The sequence below is a fragment of the Bactrocera neohumeralis genome, chromosome 2, assembly GCF_024586455.1.
Source record: "Bactrocera neohumeralis isolate Rockhampton chromosome 2, APGP_CSIRO_Bneo_wtdbg2-racon-allhic-juicebox.fasta_v2, whole genome shotgun sequence".
Lineage (NCBI taxonomy): Eukaryota > Metazoa > Arthropoda > Insecta > Diptera > Tephritidae > Bactrocera > Bactrocera neohumeralis.
Window position 1 is genome coordinate 91,173,319 of NC_065919.1, and position 16,188 is coordinate 91,189,506.

At 36.1% G+C, this 16,188-nt stretch overlaps 1 protein-coding gene across 9 annotated transcripts in view; it reads right to left on the reverse strand.

The window, feature by feature from the left end:
• Positions 1-608: 608 nt before the first annotated feature.
• Positions 609-16,188, reverse strand: part of LOC126751348 (guanylate cyclase soluble subunit beta-1) — a 111,911-nt gene continuing 96,331 nt past the window's right edge. For 8 of the 9 annotated variants that reach the window (XM_050461553.1, XM_050461547.1, XM_050461548.1 and 5 more), the window contains exons 17-18: positions 12,752-13,436; positions 609-2,864 (exon numbers count right to left, since the gene is read on the reverse strand). In XM_050461553.1, the coding sequence (XP_050317510.1) occupies positions 12,953-13,436 (484 nt within the window). In that variant the 3' untranslated portion in view covers positions 609-2,864; positions 12,752-12,952. The remainder of the gene's footprint in view (positions 2,865-12,751; positions 13,437-16,188) is intronic. The other variant, XM_050461555.1, reaches the window with a different exon arrangement.

Here is a 16,188-nt window from a genome sequence, read left to right on the forward strand (position 1 = left end):
TTCACTCATCTATCCGCCTCATTGAAAACCTGTATTTGCCGAATAAGTAGTGTGGTGCAGCGCCATATAAATTATTGCTTTGCTGTAGTGTTCGCTCTCCCCGCCAATCCAGCATTAAGTTTAATACTGTTTTTTATATAAAAAATATTGTTTGCACTTTGAATTAACCAACCTTAAATATAATGTGTAAAAACTACTCATAAACCCAAAATAAAAAAATAAAAACCATAATAGCAAATTTCATACTAAGAAACATACATATCATTCAAATGTACAAACCAAATACCATTGCTAATGGTCCCGACAATATCGCCATCACAATTTTTTAACTGTTCCAAGTGTTTAGAGTTATTTGTAAATCGTCCATTCCCGTTTGATAAAACCTACCTTTTATATATATTTTCTGAGTTAATAAATAGTTAAGTTATTAATACGAGCCTGGTTTCACTACTCAATACTTGGCTTTAGTCCATCCCAACAAATTGTGGTAAGTTGTCATTATGTTGAACCCGAAGTTATCGAGTCGTACTAAGCCCATTTTATTTTGGGCGCATCTTTCTTAGCCGACCTGTGGAACACTGCAATTTCAAAAGCACAATTTTCCTGTGTTTTTGATGAATTTTACCCTTTATTTGTTTACAGTATTTTTTATTGGAGTTTTGTTTTCTCAAGAATAAAATTTATTACATTTTCCATTTACAATAATTCCTTATTTATACATTATCAGCTGCAACACTGCGATTTCTGCTCTTACAATATTCATTCCTCAGAGTTGAAACTTTATTTTTTTCTTTTCTTTCCCATGCTTATGCAACTACTGTAAATTCAATACACTTAGTTGGTAATATTCAAAATTCATATTTTCCAGTTTTTGTGTTGTGCCTGGCATTTGCAATTGTTGAAATAACACGAAAGTTTTCCGTAACAGTTCAGTGGGAAGCAGGACTCGGAGTGTAGACAAGCGGAAAGCTCTAAGCAATTAAGACTGCGACAAACTTATCAAAAACTTAAATGAAACGCTTAGAAAGTTCCCTCAACAATTAGGAGAGGGCAAAATGAGTTACATATAATCTGCCGCTGCGTGAGAGAATAATTATTTTAAGCAAGGAGTTGTGTTAACACTCAACGGCAGCTGCGGCTTGCGGATGCGATGCGAGTTCGACACTTTTGGGGGTACCTCAATAAATGAAGAATATGGGTAGAGTTAATAAAAAGTTTAATAACTGCTTGATCGAAAATGCATTTCGAACAGAACGATTTCTCTTTAACTTAAGGTGGTTGTGTGGTCCACGCATACTCGTTATCATTGCAGAACTGGCCCTTATTATTGAAGTTTTATTAACAAAGCCAAAGTGCCAAAGCATCTATTTCACTCTGCCGCCTTAAAATCAACATTCTTGCGGGATTATTAAAGGCTTATAACAGCGGGAGAAAATATCAGAAATTTCCAAGTAAATGTTTTGAAAGTTATTGCAATAATTGTCGCATGAAAATTATTTAAGAATGAAACTGACGCAAATCTGCGGCCTTCGTTAATGTTATATTTGCCATGCTGCATACATACATTGTATATTGTGTGTGTGTGTGTGTGTGTGTGTGTGTGTGTGTGTGTGTGTGAGCTAAGTTCGAGTATCTGTGTGAGTGTTTAAGTGACAGCTTAAATATCTATAAAGCTATTTTCATCAGTTGACAAACTTCTTTATATTCTTTATTAAAGAATTATGTCATACGCTTGTACATATGTACGTACATATATAGTATATAAGTTAGCAGTTGTGTACATTTAAATAGCCTAAAACATTTTACACATTCATTTTCAAATTTTTCCACCTGCGTCCAAGTGTGTGTGTGTGCCAAACGATCAATATTAGCTAGTAGAATTGCTTAAGTTGCCTAGAACTAAGTATTTACTTCCGAACACACAAGCCGGAACTTTCTACTCGTATTCGCAATATGTATAGGTTTTCAGTTGTAATATATTTATTTCAGTTATCTTAAACAAATACGCATTGTAACACCTTGTATACTCCATTGCTCACGCTCGCTTTACGTGCCTAATAACGAATACGTGAGTTGTTGGTGTGCTTTAGTGTTCTCAAGTGGGTTAGTGTTTGTGTGAGTTTTCTATTATAATAAACATTTTAATTTTAATACCTTTATTTAATTATTTATTTATATTTTCTTCTTCATAGAGCAGTTTTAATTAGAATATTTGCTTTAATAGATTGCGTTTGGAAAAGGTTTACAATTATCTACCAATCGTATATGTATGTGTATGTATATACGAGTGTTTCTTGGCTTATAGTTTATCTATTGAATTTGCTTAGAGCTACATATTAGTTAAAGACTCTTCAAATCTACGATTTATGCGATTTAAATATCCTTTGTGCTGGTTAGCTCTTTGTTATGAAGAAACCTTTTGGAACAGATATCATACCCGTTGTGTTTAGACAAAGAAACATGAGGCATGAGGGCAATTCATGAGAGGAGGCAATTTCAAAAGAATGTCTCATTGGACTAACAAGGTTGACTAATAATTTATGTAACAAATAATACTAATGACTCATCTATACATAAAAATGTGCTTTTATTTTCTCCTGAACTCACTTTAGAAGGCAGTTGGTTGCAAGTGTTTACAATAACAGTACATTATGCTAGGTTCGCGTATATAAATGTGTTCTTGTAACTATTGAACAAACATAAGGGAACTGTTTAACTTATTTATTCTTTTTAGAAATCACCTTAGGAGTAATGTCTATGGTTTTCCTTCTGGTGGCTCCCATGTGCGGCGATTCAAACCTAAAGTACCAGAGTAAGATGAGAGAGTTGTAAGGTGGAAAAGTTTAAGGTGTCATCCACAACGTCTGTAAATAAAAGGAATGAACAAATAAAAAATTTCATTATATATAAAAACTAATTTTGTAAAAACAGTGATAATTTGGTTAAAAGTAAATAACGGAACTGGCCTTCAACTTCTTTTCAAATACAAAATCTTCGAGCGAGGTTCAGATGGCTGAAGTTCGTTTCTTATGTGGTTACAGATTCCATTTGTTTTATTGCGCTTACCCATAATATATACTCGAGTTACAGTGAAATAGTAACGTATTAGCTCTCCCTTAAAAAAACTGTTGAAGCTCAACTAAAAATAGATATAAACTGTACTAGGAACACAACATTTCGTAACTTTTCTGTTATGAGCACCTCTACGAAACATACTCTTGACTACACTATTTTGGAGAATATGGTATATAAAAAGTATAATTTTCTATGGGTCATAATCTGGTAAAGGCATTTCACCAGAGATTCTATGCCAGTCAATACGTCTGTCTACAGTATAGACTCTAGAAAAAAACTAATTTGTGACACTTCCAGATTCCGTATTCAAAATGACGGTATTATCAAACGTGAAAAAATAGTTACAATAGTAAAAATTATCTTGATAACAACTTTTCGTAAAACACATACGTTACGGATATGCTCATCCAATTCCCAGGAGGTCGAGGCAATAGTCGGAACCCGAGTATGAACCCAAAATATTTTCATATGAATATACAAATGTATTGTTGAACTTAATCCCTAAGAAGAGTACAATTTGTACTTTTTTATGTTTAAGGGGTTACATGGGTTTTCGGGTTTTAAAAAATTAAATTCTATGACACCTCTAGAATTTTGTCCTACAGATATAGCCTTGAGATCTTTTGAACTCGAGGCTAGCTAGGCTAAGTGCGCCGCTTTAACGCGTTTTTCTCGAAACTGTGTTTTTTAAGTCGATTGGCAAGATTTCTCGAGAACTGCTCAACCGATCCTCATGGAATTTTACACAGGTCTTTGAGATACAGTTCTTGACGGCTTGGATGAAGGATTTTTTCGATTACAGTTATTTGATACAAAAATGTTGAGAAATTTTCACTGGAATGTAAATTTTTTTTGTAGAAATATCTGCCAAAAATTCAATTTGCAGTGTTTTTTCCTTCGTTCAAATTTTAAATTAAGCTTTTGCTAAAACACGTATTTTTTCACTTTAGATGATCCTGTAAAAAGTTATCCTGCCATGGGCCCATGTAACCCTTTAAAATAGCTTTGGTTGATATTAAAAATTGCATTTATACCTCAAAGTTTCATATAAAATAAGAAAAAAATAAAACAAAAACTTAAACAAGTCTTGTTAAAGTACAAGATCTCTTTAATTTTGTTCGCCCACAGCATTCATATATGTGTAACCAGAAGCGAAAATAAATAAAATCCGATCAGCTAACCGCGAAGAAATACATAAATTAGAAATGTTGGTGCAAAACCTTATGTTCACCCAAAATAAAGCAAAAACGGGCGTGAGTGGGAATAAGAACCTATGACGACCTCTACACACTCAGCTTAAAATTATCAAACCATCAATCAAACTTTGGCAAAGCCGAAACTTGATTTTCTAAGCAGCTGAGACAAGTTCCACATCCACATACAGATGGCACCTGTGTAAGAAAGTCAAATTCAAGTGGAACGCCAACTACGGGGCTTCGCAAAGTATTTACCTAGCACCTGTAGTAGGTGCGAGCGAAAAACCAAGACGCTAATAACTTTCCGAAATAGAAAAGTTTTCACACAAATTTTGGGCACAAGGTGAGCCTACCTGTACAACAGCAGCTGGATGAGAAATTTCCCAAGAGGCTAGATATTTGCTGGTGTGGCGTTAGGATTAAATCATATACAGAGGCATTCATTAGTATGCAAACTATATTTCGCCTTTTATTGAATATATGTATGTATGTGCAGTTACAATAGTAATATGTTATATTAGTTCATCTAATGGTTGTTTGTATGACCTAATAGATATCTAGATATAGGGTTACATATATACATATATACAAAAGATCAGGCTGTCATTCAATTTCTAAACCAAAATGGTATGGAAGGCTTTATAATTTCGGGTGTTAAATTCAAACAGCGAGGGTGGCAGCGCTCACCTTTTGCTGACATTCTATATCTCTGGAACTACTTAACGAAATTCAACCAATTGTATGTGAGGTTATTAAAGCATTCCTATTATACGATGGATGAAAGCGGATGACACCACTCCTACTTTCCACATAACAAACAATTCGATTCCCTTTACAGTAAACAAATCGAACACCAATGGAGTTATTAGAATACAAAAAATTGTCGAAATCAGACTATGCCTTTTCAAGGATCCATACACCAATCGCAGTGCTTATGGCCAATTTTTACCGAAGATATCTGTCAATCTGCTAGGTAAAATGTGGGAAAAATATTTTTCTGATGACAGCATTTCTTTTGTTAAACCTAATATATATTAATAAAATATTTTCGGGCTTCCGGTTGACTTTATACCTCGTCTATCGGTCAATGTGCAAGCAATCTTAATAAAATTCAGAAATAATCTCTTTCTAATAACAATGCATGGAGGATGGAGTTATGTGTAGAAATTCACGCAAGTGGGGAAAGTTCTCTGATCGCCATTCACTTGGGAGTGGCCAGAAACGATTCTTTTACACATGGCTCAAGCAGCTCACTACTTCCGGTCTTTGACCAAGTACCCTGTGGGTAGCCTAAGAACATCCGTTCGAAGGCAAATCATCCCCTACATAGGGTTGTGCGCTGGGTTTGGGACCCGCCACGTAAAAACCAGTACCAATGAAAAAGAAAAAACAGCCTCGGATAAGAATAACAATGCATCCTCTTGCCTTGATATGTAAGTACAAACTGAAAGAATTTCTGAATTATTAAATCTACTTCGAAAACTTAAATTGGTGCCATGGAAATCCTTTTGAAATGTATATGTAAGCAATTTAAGGTATTAGAGCTTCGAGCCTTGAAGACCTGTTCCTAAAAGTCCAGCAATATTTCTGAAGGTAGTTTACGAATAGTGCAATCCTCCTCCTTCAAGAGAAGAGGAGCTTACATTAAAATATACACTGAAATTCAAATTCTATGTTTTTTTATTTGGAATGTTCATGCAGTGCATTAAGGGGGGAGCCTGATTTAGAAGCTTCAAAAAATCTAATTTTTTTGTTTTTGCTTAAATCTCTTTAAAAATAATTTAAGAATATGTCCCAAAAGTTTTAGATGGGAATTTGGAATATTTTCGAAGCTAGAAGGAAAATAGTGACCGAGCGTCTAGCAGATATATGAGCGACTGGGCAGAAAGCGAAAACTTTGACGCGCGATTTCTCGGTTTTTCATTTTTACGATTTTTCTTAATTGGCGGGCAGGATAGAAAAAAACTAAACGTCGTATGGGTTTGAGGCAAAGCTCATTATCTTTGGCATTAAATTATCTTCTATATAAACAAAAAAACTAAGAAAAGTCAAGTTTGAACATTTTTTTAAACAACATAAAGTAAATTTTTTTTTGTCAAAAACCACTTTTTTCAATTTTTAAACAATTTTACACTTTTTTGGAATTTTTTAATTTACCTAGAAGATAAATTATAAAAAAATATGAAGCTCTTTGAATTTTTTGTTGCCGATAGAAATTGTGACCTGCATCCTGCCCGCCGTCCAACAAATGCACATGCGAGATGCATCGGGCAAATGCTTCCCAAATGCAGAATATCAAAGATTTCGAATCCAAAAAATTTGTGAATGATGTTTAAATATATATAACTATAAGCCATAGAAATTTTGCTATAATTTCTTTCCTTCCCAAAAAAATCCGCAAAAAAATTGATTTTTTGAAGCATCTAAAGTAGGCTTCCCCCTTAAGGCGATTACTAAGGCAAGATCAGCATACAGAAGAATTTTGCTCCACTGAATATGTGACGGACTGACATTTCTGCCGTTTGGGCAAATCCAGTGGCTGGGCGAAGCTAATGACCATGCCGACCACCATTAACAAATATGTGGTGGGTGGGGTTGACGGCTCCTCCACTCACACTCTAAAAGCTCATCACATTTCCATGCAGGTCTCACGTCACCTCAGCAACCTCAATGACATCTTCAACTTGTTGGATGGAAAAAATCGTTATCATAAATTACAATAAAAATTGCAACCACAATGCTTTGCCATTTTCAGCATTATGTGGCAGTGCAGCTTAGTAGTCCAGATAATCGCCAGTATCCGCATCCATTTCCTTTCCTTTCGGTTTATCTCAGTTTTTTGACAAACCATGCGTTAACGATTTTTATTATCATTAACTGTCATCAGCAGATTTGGCCGAGCATCGCACCCATTCGCTGTGCTGAATGTGCCGCTGATACGTGTGGGGGCAAGTGGTCTCCACCTCCATCAAATGTCATCAGCAGTTTTGGCTGATGTTTGGGTATCTTCGAGCTGCACAATCCTGTTTTTGGCTCATCTTGTATGCAAACAGTTTCCAGCTACATCCGTATTGACGATGATCTCTTCTTCTCCTTCTTTTTTCTCTGAATTGCATTGTACTTGTATATGTGCTTTTAGAATAAAAATAATACATTTCGTTTCGGTGTCTTGAACTTGACTGATGGTGAGAGAATGTAACTTAAAAGAAAACTTTGTAGCAACATGTTGTATGTGAGTATAAAAAAAATAAGGTTGAAAAGCATTTTATAATAATTTTCTATTTATGGTTAATATAAAGATTCCTTGTTAAGCTTCAAGAGCTGTAAGCATTTCAAAAAAACTTTTAATGTTTTGACTTACAGTTTCTACCAGTCTTTGTAAATGTGGCATTGTTACCAACCTCGGAATCGAAAATATTGGAGTTTAAAAAACGTTCATACTTTGTCAGTTCGAAAGCTGCTTCTCTTGTGTGTGAAAGATAGTTATTGCTATGGAACTTATAAATGCTACTTTGTGCTAATTCTCTTTAAAAATTCATTAATAAAAATATTGTCTTCTTTAAAACTTTCATATTTTACTCGCATTAGTTTTATATAGCATCTCGAAGCATCTATCTAGATCTAGACATTTCTTATAACAATAAATTAATACGCATTGCTAAACCCTTACATAATATGTACAGGTAGTACCTGTCCTCAGTGCACAGCTTTATATATAAAAAGAGGTACCTGTATATAAAAGGCAGGTAAAGGGTTCAAAAATTGTGTTATGCAATAACACAAAAGAGTTTTTTCTTGGAATAATGGAACCCTTTAATCTCTTTTGTGTTTGTCCCTTTCATTTTTTACCTGTTTTTCGGAATAGAGTATTTTCAAGGACGTTTTAAATGCATCTTTCATTCGCGCTCTTCTGTTTTTTCGCTGGGCTCTCGTAAAAAGTATAAAAGCCTTCACGGTCGACAAGTTATCGTCATTAGAAAATAAATGCTTTAGCGATATATATTAGATCCCGCAATAAATATAATACTTTCCCGCGTTTCCAAGTTTCACCTTTCATCTCTACACGCAATCAACTAGCAGCGATACAGAAGCAAAGATGTTCATTGAAAAAGGAGATTATCTCATGTACCTGTTCAATCTCAACAATGGTAGAGGAGGTGCGGCCGATAATCCTTACGAAGATGATAGTGAGGAAGAGATCTGTGTTGAGAATGCGTGTTCATGTAATATTTGTTTCAACTATTACACAGAGATTATGTTTAAGCAGAGGAAAACCGACGCAGAGAAACTAGTGGAGCAGCTTCTTGCTTTTAGTACACAAGTTGCAATCGAGGAAACAAGAAGTGCTCAAATAACTCTTGATAATAAACAAGAAAGCGACCTGCAGCCGGAATCAGACTGTGAATCGTTGGTAAATCATTTTGTGAACTTAAGAATATCTTCACCTAAACATAAAATGTATTCGAGAAGTGAATTCATAGCAGATGAACTACACCAGTCGAACCCTCGAGAACCGTCCGTCGTGCTTGCAGCCTCCAGTGATGGAAATTCAGAAGCATACTCAGAATATGTACAAAACAGTGTGAGCTATAGAGAGTTTATTAGAAGTCATTTGATACAATACGATTTTGGTGAACTCGATGAATATTTGCGAAATTATGAAACAGAGTTGCGAGTTATGGCTTTGGAAGAGGAAGTGAGAGCATCTCTTCAATCTATTGACACCGAAAAGCGTTTATATAACTCCGAATTTGAATTGGAGTTTGGCAAAACCATGGATTGGTATTCATGGGAAGGTTTTGAGTGGAACCAAAGTTTCGATCACATTGCCACCGCGTCAGAGAGTGGGTGTGTCGGAGGTGACCTGTCTGAAAACTTTAACGAGAGCTTCTTCGAAGATGGATTCGGTAAAAATAATGAATATGGCTCGGATTATTCAAACGCATCGCAAAAACTATCATTTGAACGGGAATGTGATAAACTACAATCTGCCTTTAGAAACACAACACTCGACGGTTCATTGTCAGAATCAAGTGTTTGGAGCGGTAGTTTAAATTTCGATGAGGAATCAGATGAGCAGTATCAAGCGGATATATCTTCCAGCTTCAACGACTGCGAAAACGGTGATTTAATAAGTGAGAATAGCCAAAATAATCCACGGCATCAGATGAAAACCTCGACAGAAATGCCTAGAGATGCTTTGATTTTCAACGGATTTAATGGACAAGAAAAGTATAAGAAGAAGTTCGAGGTAATACAACGACGAAGGATCGCCGTTGAGTCAAGAGAAGCCAGCAACACTTCCACGTATTCTGATTCACACAGTTCCGACAAAGTAGCCCTTAGGCACAGACAAAAGAAGCAGTGGAGGGACAAAATTCACTTCGATGAAGTTAGAGTACCTTATAAGGTGGAATCCAGTCTATCTCATAGGCAAATCTGGACGATTTGTTATGATTCAGATAGCTATGCAATGCCACGCAAATGGAAAAGAAGCCTGCGACAGGCACAAAGAGGGTCTCGGGAGCAAATCCGACAATATTTCGAAGAACTTAAGTCCAAATTTGGCGCGGAAATGAACCAATCAACCTCTATTTGTAATAACTGGCAAACGGAATATGATTTTCTAGATTATGATTGCACTCGACTGTACGACGATCAGAACCACACAGATTTGTCGGCAAGTTCTGATGAAACATTGACATGCTTGTCTGACTGTTCAGACGTAGATGAACACGCGTATAATAGGAAACCAGAAAATATTGTTAACAGAAGAGAGCTGGTTCCTTATGCAGCAGCTAGACACACGTCGAAAGCGAAACGAGAGACTCAATCATCGGAATATTCTCAATTGAAGCAGTTTGATTCGGATGAAAGCTTTGAGTTTTCTGGTGGATCAGAACCCATTTGGTGTGCGTAACACATTTTTGTTCAAGAAAATAATAAAAAAATAATATTAAAAATATGAGTTTTGTTTACGTAAAATCTTTAAATGTATACAATATATTTTGGGATTTCAGCTTGAGTGAAACGAGCTGTGGAGATATTCGAAGTGATTCTCCTCTCGAAGTATTATAATTATTAGAGACAAATACAATTATATATGGTAGGTGTTTGCATTTATTGAAAAGATTGTTAATAAATGTTTCTTTAAAATAAAAAAAACTGTTGTTTGGGATACGTAGGCATAGTTTAAATTATTATTCTGGGGATGTTACTTTGATAAAATATGATGGAATTACAACATATTTAGTTGCAAAAAAATTTCATTACAGAGCATAATGAATATTAAGGAATAATAGCTTTCTCTCTTTGTCTTCACTATGTCATAATAAACTTTAGATTTTACTACATAACAGAGGTTCCGATTTTCCAGACTTCCAGTATTTTCGCAAAATTAGATAATCATTTGATACTACTCCGTGTGATGGAGCACAATGTGCACACATCATTTTACAGTTATTATAAATGATTTTTCGGAATTTTTTACGTTTTCCTATATAAGCTGTCTTCGATTGGTCATTTATCTGCTCGCTTCTGCTCTCTTGTCAAAAAATTTACATGTGAAAGCAACAGCAAAGTTATAGCGTTGAATTGAAGCATTATTTTTTATATTTATACTAATAAATAAATAAATAAAAAAACTTTTTATCATTTCTCCGCTATCGAAATTTCCAGAACGGAAGCGAGCGAACCATTATTGTACCACAAGAACTGATACAGCATCTTCTCCGTAAACTTCACAAATTTCATTGGTGGCTTGCCTTCACCTTTTATAAAAAATTTCAAAATATCGCGAATTTCTTCATTATATTCACTCATTTTTGAACAGCTGTAACTTTTTTAACTTCCCCGAATTTAAGTTTTTTACTGATGCTTAAAATTTCATCTTTCCAACACTATAAGGTGTGACACAATGTGATTGGTAGCACTGGATACGACTGCAACGACATCTATAGACAAAATACGAAAAGACTTTTTCAATTACCCAATAGATTGTTCGATTCTACTGGGACTCTACTGCATTCATCGTCTCCATCATTTTCAATGCTATCAAGTTTTGTTTAAATTATATTAAACCAGCTTTACTACGGTGAATCTCTTTTTACTTGATTTATAATACATAGTTGTCTTTGATTCGTCGGGCGTTGTAGAGGAGCGAATCAAACAAACTGACAGCACTTAACTCATTAGTAATTTGTCAGTTGAGTCCTTCACAATGTTAAAACTGATATAAAATGTAAAAAAAATGGACTGAAGATACCCGTTAGACCACTTTTAGGAGAAATTCGCAACCTATTTTGTGTGAACTCAACTCCATAATTTTTGTTCCTTATATTATAATAATATAAGGATAATATTTTAAGTATTTTTTTTTTTGATTCATCTATAATCAGGAAGCCCATTAAATATGGTGTGAAAATGTGAAAGAAACTGCAGAAATGTGTCTTTGCATCCTTTAGGCATTTGGTCACGGTGTGATTTTAATTAAAAAATACAGTGGTTAGGTTAATGTTCTAAGTTGTGCTTAGCCTTTTCATTAAGTTCTCTTTTGTTCAACCACTGCAATGGTTATACTTTGTTCTGTTTCAGCTTTTTTCGGTCTGATGACAGTTCTTTTTATGTTCCTTTTGTGGTTCGCTGTTTTTTTATATGATCCCTCCTGCGGGCATAATCCCTATGATTGATGAGGCTCTTTGTACTTGCTATGATTTCATTAAGTTATCTTTTCCTCTTTTCTTTCTTTGCTTGGGAAACGGATTTATATACGTACATACGATGTGTTATGCACATTTGAGGATGAGAGTCCAATGTAATTACTTTTCATTGAATTCGATGAGATTGAGTGACATTTGTGTTGGACAGACTGCATCGGCAGAATTTTAAGAATGTTTTCCGGTAATTACGGGAAGATTTTTCTTAAGACATAATTTATTTGATTACTATAATTTGTAAAAATAATTTAAGGATTTAGTGCTTTCAAATTTCCTGGATGTATATTATATAATATTGTCCTAAAATTTCAAATCGATCCCAGTAAAATTTTAAGAATAGGCCGTACGAAAGTTCCGCCCACCCAGCTATAGGTATGTGTACATGGTTTCTTTAAAAACTCTATTTTATAAGTCTGTGGAGACGATTTCGTTCAAATTTTGCACATATGTATCTCTGAAATAACATTATCAAGTTATTGTGGGAAGGACTTTTCATTACAACCAATTTTTTGGAGCCAACACGTGGAAAAGATGTGGGTTTTTTTAAAGCCTGTCAAGAAACCAAGTTTTAGTTGCATGGTTTTAGGCGCAGTTTTTGGTTTTTACAGTGCCTATTAAACTGAACAAGGATACATGTGAAGATAATGAGAGTGTTGATTTTGATAAGATATTTTAAATATTACATAGCTGATTTGACTTTGTCCACATCTGAGCACTAATATGTTTAGCTGTAAGGTGACAAGTGGGGGCATTAACATAAATTACCTGTTATGTGCTGTGGAAATTCAGTGCTCTACTCCCTTCATGCGCCAACAACATTGCAATCTAAGCCGCTGTAATTCAAACCAATCCAATCTAATCTGTACCGCACTCACTTCATGTGCTGGCCGCATTTTCACTCTCTTCTCCCCCACTCCGTACTTAAAGTATGTTTCAGCAGCAGCATGACGAGTCGTTGCACATTTCCTATGTCAATTCAGCAGGTGGCGCAGCTGCTGGCACATCAATGTTGGTGTCTGTTCCGGCGGTTGCGACGCCGCCACTTGCCACGGTAACGGCCGAGGAGGATGATGATGAGGCCGGCGATGTGGGTGAGAAAGTGTTTGCGTGTGCCGTTGCCAGAGGTGCTTGACTAGTTGCAGCACCATCATCTGCTGTGCATAATGGCTGCGTAGCTGCTGCCACAGTTGCGGCAGATGATTCGCTTATTCTGCAGACGATCCCTGCTGCGTTGTTGCTATTGGTTTTCGAGTTTGTTGCCGTCGATGATGATGGTGGTGGTGTGCTCGGTGGCAATGGAGAGTCGGTAACGCTAACGCGTGTTGCTGTCGCCGAAGTGTTGCGTGTTAGGAACCAACAATCCATCGGTGTTGGTTTACCTTTCATCACGACTGGGCCACGGTATTCGAGATTGAATGAATCATCGTGGTTAATCTCCTGGCAGAGCAATCTGTAAATGTGGAAGCAGAATGGGATAGATAAGATATTAGATGGATTCATTGACAGCCGCAGTGATTGTGATTGAGTAATGCAAATGCTTAGGCGAACTGGCGCTTTGTGCACTTCAAATTAAATCCCCGCTGAAAAGCTAGGAAACATGAAAAGAGCTTTTGTGCTATGTTTCTTACCTTCTATCTGAACCACACGCTATAAATTTCTATTAAAAGGAAGTGAGTGTTGACAGCCGCAGCCTAGAAGCGCTGAACGCGCCGTTTAAATATGTTATGAATGTCTCTTTAGATATTCATTTGAAAGCAGTTCTGTTTGCCCTAGCAGAGCTCATTAATTATACGAATTTCTATATAAATGTGCATTCCTGGGCTGTAACGGTAACACCGATGTCATCATTCTTTGAATGAAATGTGTATGCAAACATGACTTAATACTCACTTTGCACATTCGCACTAATGTATGCCGGTGCTTATCAACCTAACCATATTCTGGGCACTCGTAGCTTGCGGCACTTGAGTGCCTCGAAGAGTTACGTGTGGTCCACACATACATATAAACTCGCACTCACTAGCTAAGTAATGCATGAAACATGTCCTTGCTGATAAGACGATTTATTCAGCTACACGCTTCGATGGTTTCAGCATTTTCTGCTCTGCCACTCCGCTCTAACAGAGTTCACCTTAGAGATTCGAAAATTGTGGCAATGATGCATGTTGGTCGGAACATGCAAAGGCTTTTGTGTTACAATGAAATCAATGGCGTAAATGTGGATTAGACAATGGAGCTTGGGGGACAATGGGGCTCCTGTAGTCGTTGCTTTAGGAAACTATTTGATATCTCGATTTCCGTTTGTCGCCAATAATCAATATTTATGAATAAATTCATGTGACACCTTGAAATTACTTTGAAATAAATAAAGATCTCCAGTTTTGAAAATGCTAAGACGGTAAGCACTCTCAATTCAAATTAGTTCAATAAGCTGAGAGACACTGCTTAGTTAGCTACAGACTAAATCAGAAAGGGAAATCAATATTTTCAACTTTTCCGTTTAAATGTTTTTGTCTTAATTCCATAATAATAAATATAACGCTTAAGATTTTAGACATCAGTGGAGTACCCAATTCAAATGCGGGTGTTCTGAAACTCGATAAGATCGCATTTGGCTGATTTTTTGGTCAGAGTTTGTTGCTATTTTGGGTTTACCTAAGTAAAATATATCTTACTTTTAAATATTGTTATTTAGAAATTTGAAATATTTCAACATTTCTGTTTTTGTAGTAAGTAATTTAAGTCGTCGTTCAAGCATCATTGTTAAAAAACTAAAAATCTAGGTATGTTCGAAACAAAAAGTATTTAAATCTAATAATTCTGGTAATTTCACAAAATAGATTTGGGAAATCTTTCGCTGATTTCGTAACCTGTTATTCGCGTAATCTTGCCGGTCCAGTTTTCCAAAGGCAAAGGAAAAAACAATATTTCCAAGGTATATTTCCAAAAGAATTCCCAAATTTACTGGTAAAACCTGTACGGGAAATTTTGGGAACCGTTTCAAAGGGGAAAATGTGTGTATTTTTAAAAATCATATTTTTAGCGAAGTCCATTGCTGCTTAGCCTTCGGGATACCAGTAACGTCTTAACGGAGACAAAAGTGAAGAAAATTTGGGTTTTTACGACGCCATGCTACTACGTACTGCAGCACAATATTGCGTGAGTAGCACAAAGCTATGCCCAGAAATTGTGGAAAGTTCTCTGTTTATGCACGTCTACCTGCTCGCCTGAGGCACACAAATTACATACATATGTACACACACAGTCACTTATTCTAGTATATTTCTGCTATAAATTGACTGATCATTCTCAAGTCGACGTATTCTAAAAATTCTATCAACTTGTAACAGACCGGAAGATCTTCAGCGTTTGCGCTTTATCAATAAACGAACATCGCAATAAAATGCCTTGCGTAAATGATTTCGAGTGCGTGAATCAGCCCAGAAGTGAAGATGCGAAAGAGGGGTCTGCCACGACACCGCCGCCACCTCAACCACGATCGCCCAAACCGCCTTCAAACCGAGCTCCATTAATATGTGCTCCACAAGAGGCAGGACCATCGAGATTGCAGCAAACCGGTGCCGTTGCTGCTGCCATTGTTGTACGAAACGGAGGCGAAGGAGTTGGAAGCGATTCGGAGGACAGTGATAATTCCGAAGGTTATACTTGTACGTATTGCTGTGTTAATGTGCCGTTTCGCATTCGAAGAGCCTCCACTGCAGCTGAAATTGGAGGGAATAGTATGATTGACGCGGCGGACCATGCAATGGATGCTGTACTGGCTCAGCGCTTAGCGAGAGCCGAGAATTTGTTATTGTAGACGAAAGATTAAAAAAAATATGAATTGTTGTTGTTGTTGATCAATGATGGTTGTAAACTTTTCTGGATTGTAATAAAAATGTAAATAAATAGGTGAATTGTCTATTTCACTTAAGTTTGCTCGAATTGAGCCGGTAAATCGAAATGGCTTGAATTGTAGGTTAATTTTCGTTTTTGAGAAACACTTGCTTGAATCCGGCTAAAGAAGAATATATATATATATACATATAAAAATGAATCGCAAAATGTGTTGCTAAGCGCATAACTCAACAACGCCTGGACCGATTTGGCAATTCTTTCTTTAAATGTTCGTTGAAGTTCAGAGTTCGAGAAAAATTCGAATAATTTCCGGAAAACCCCTAAAACAGCCCTGTTCGTTAACA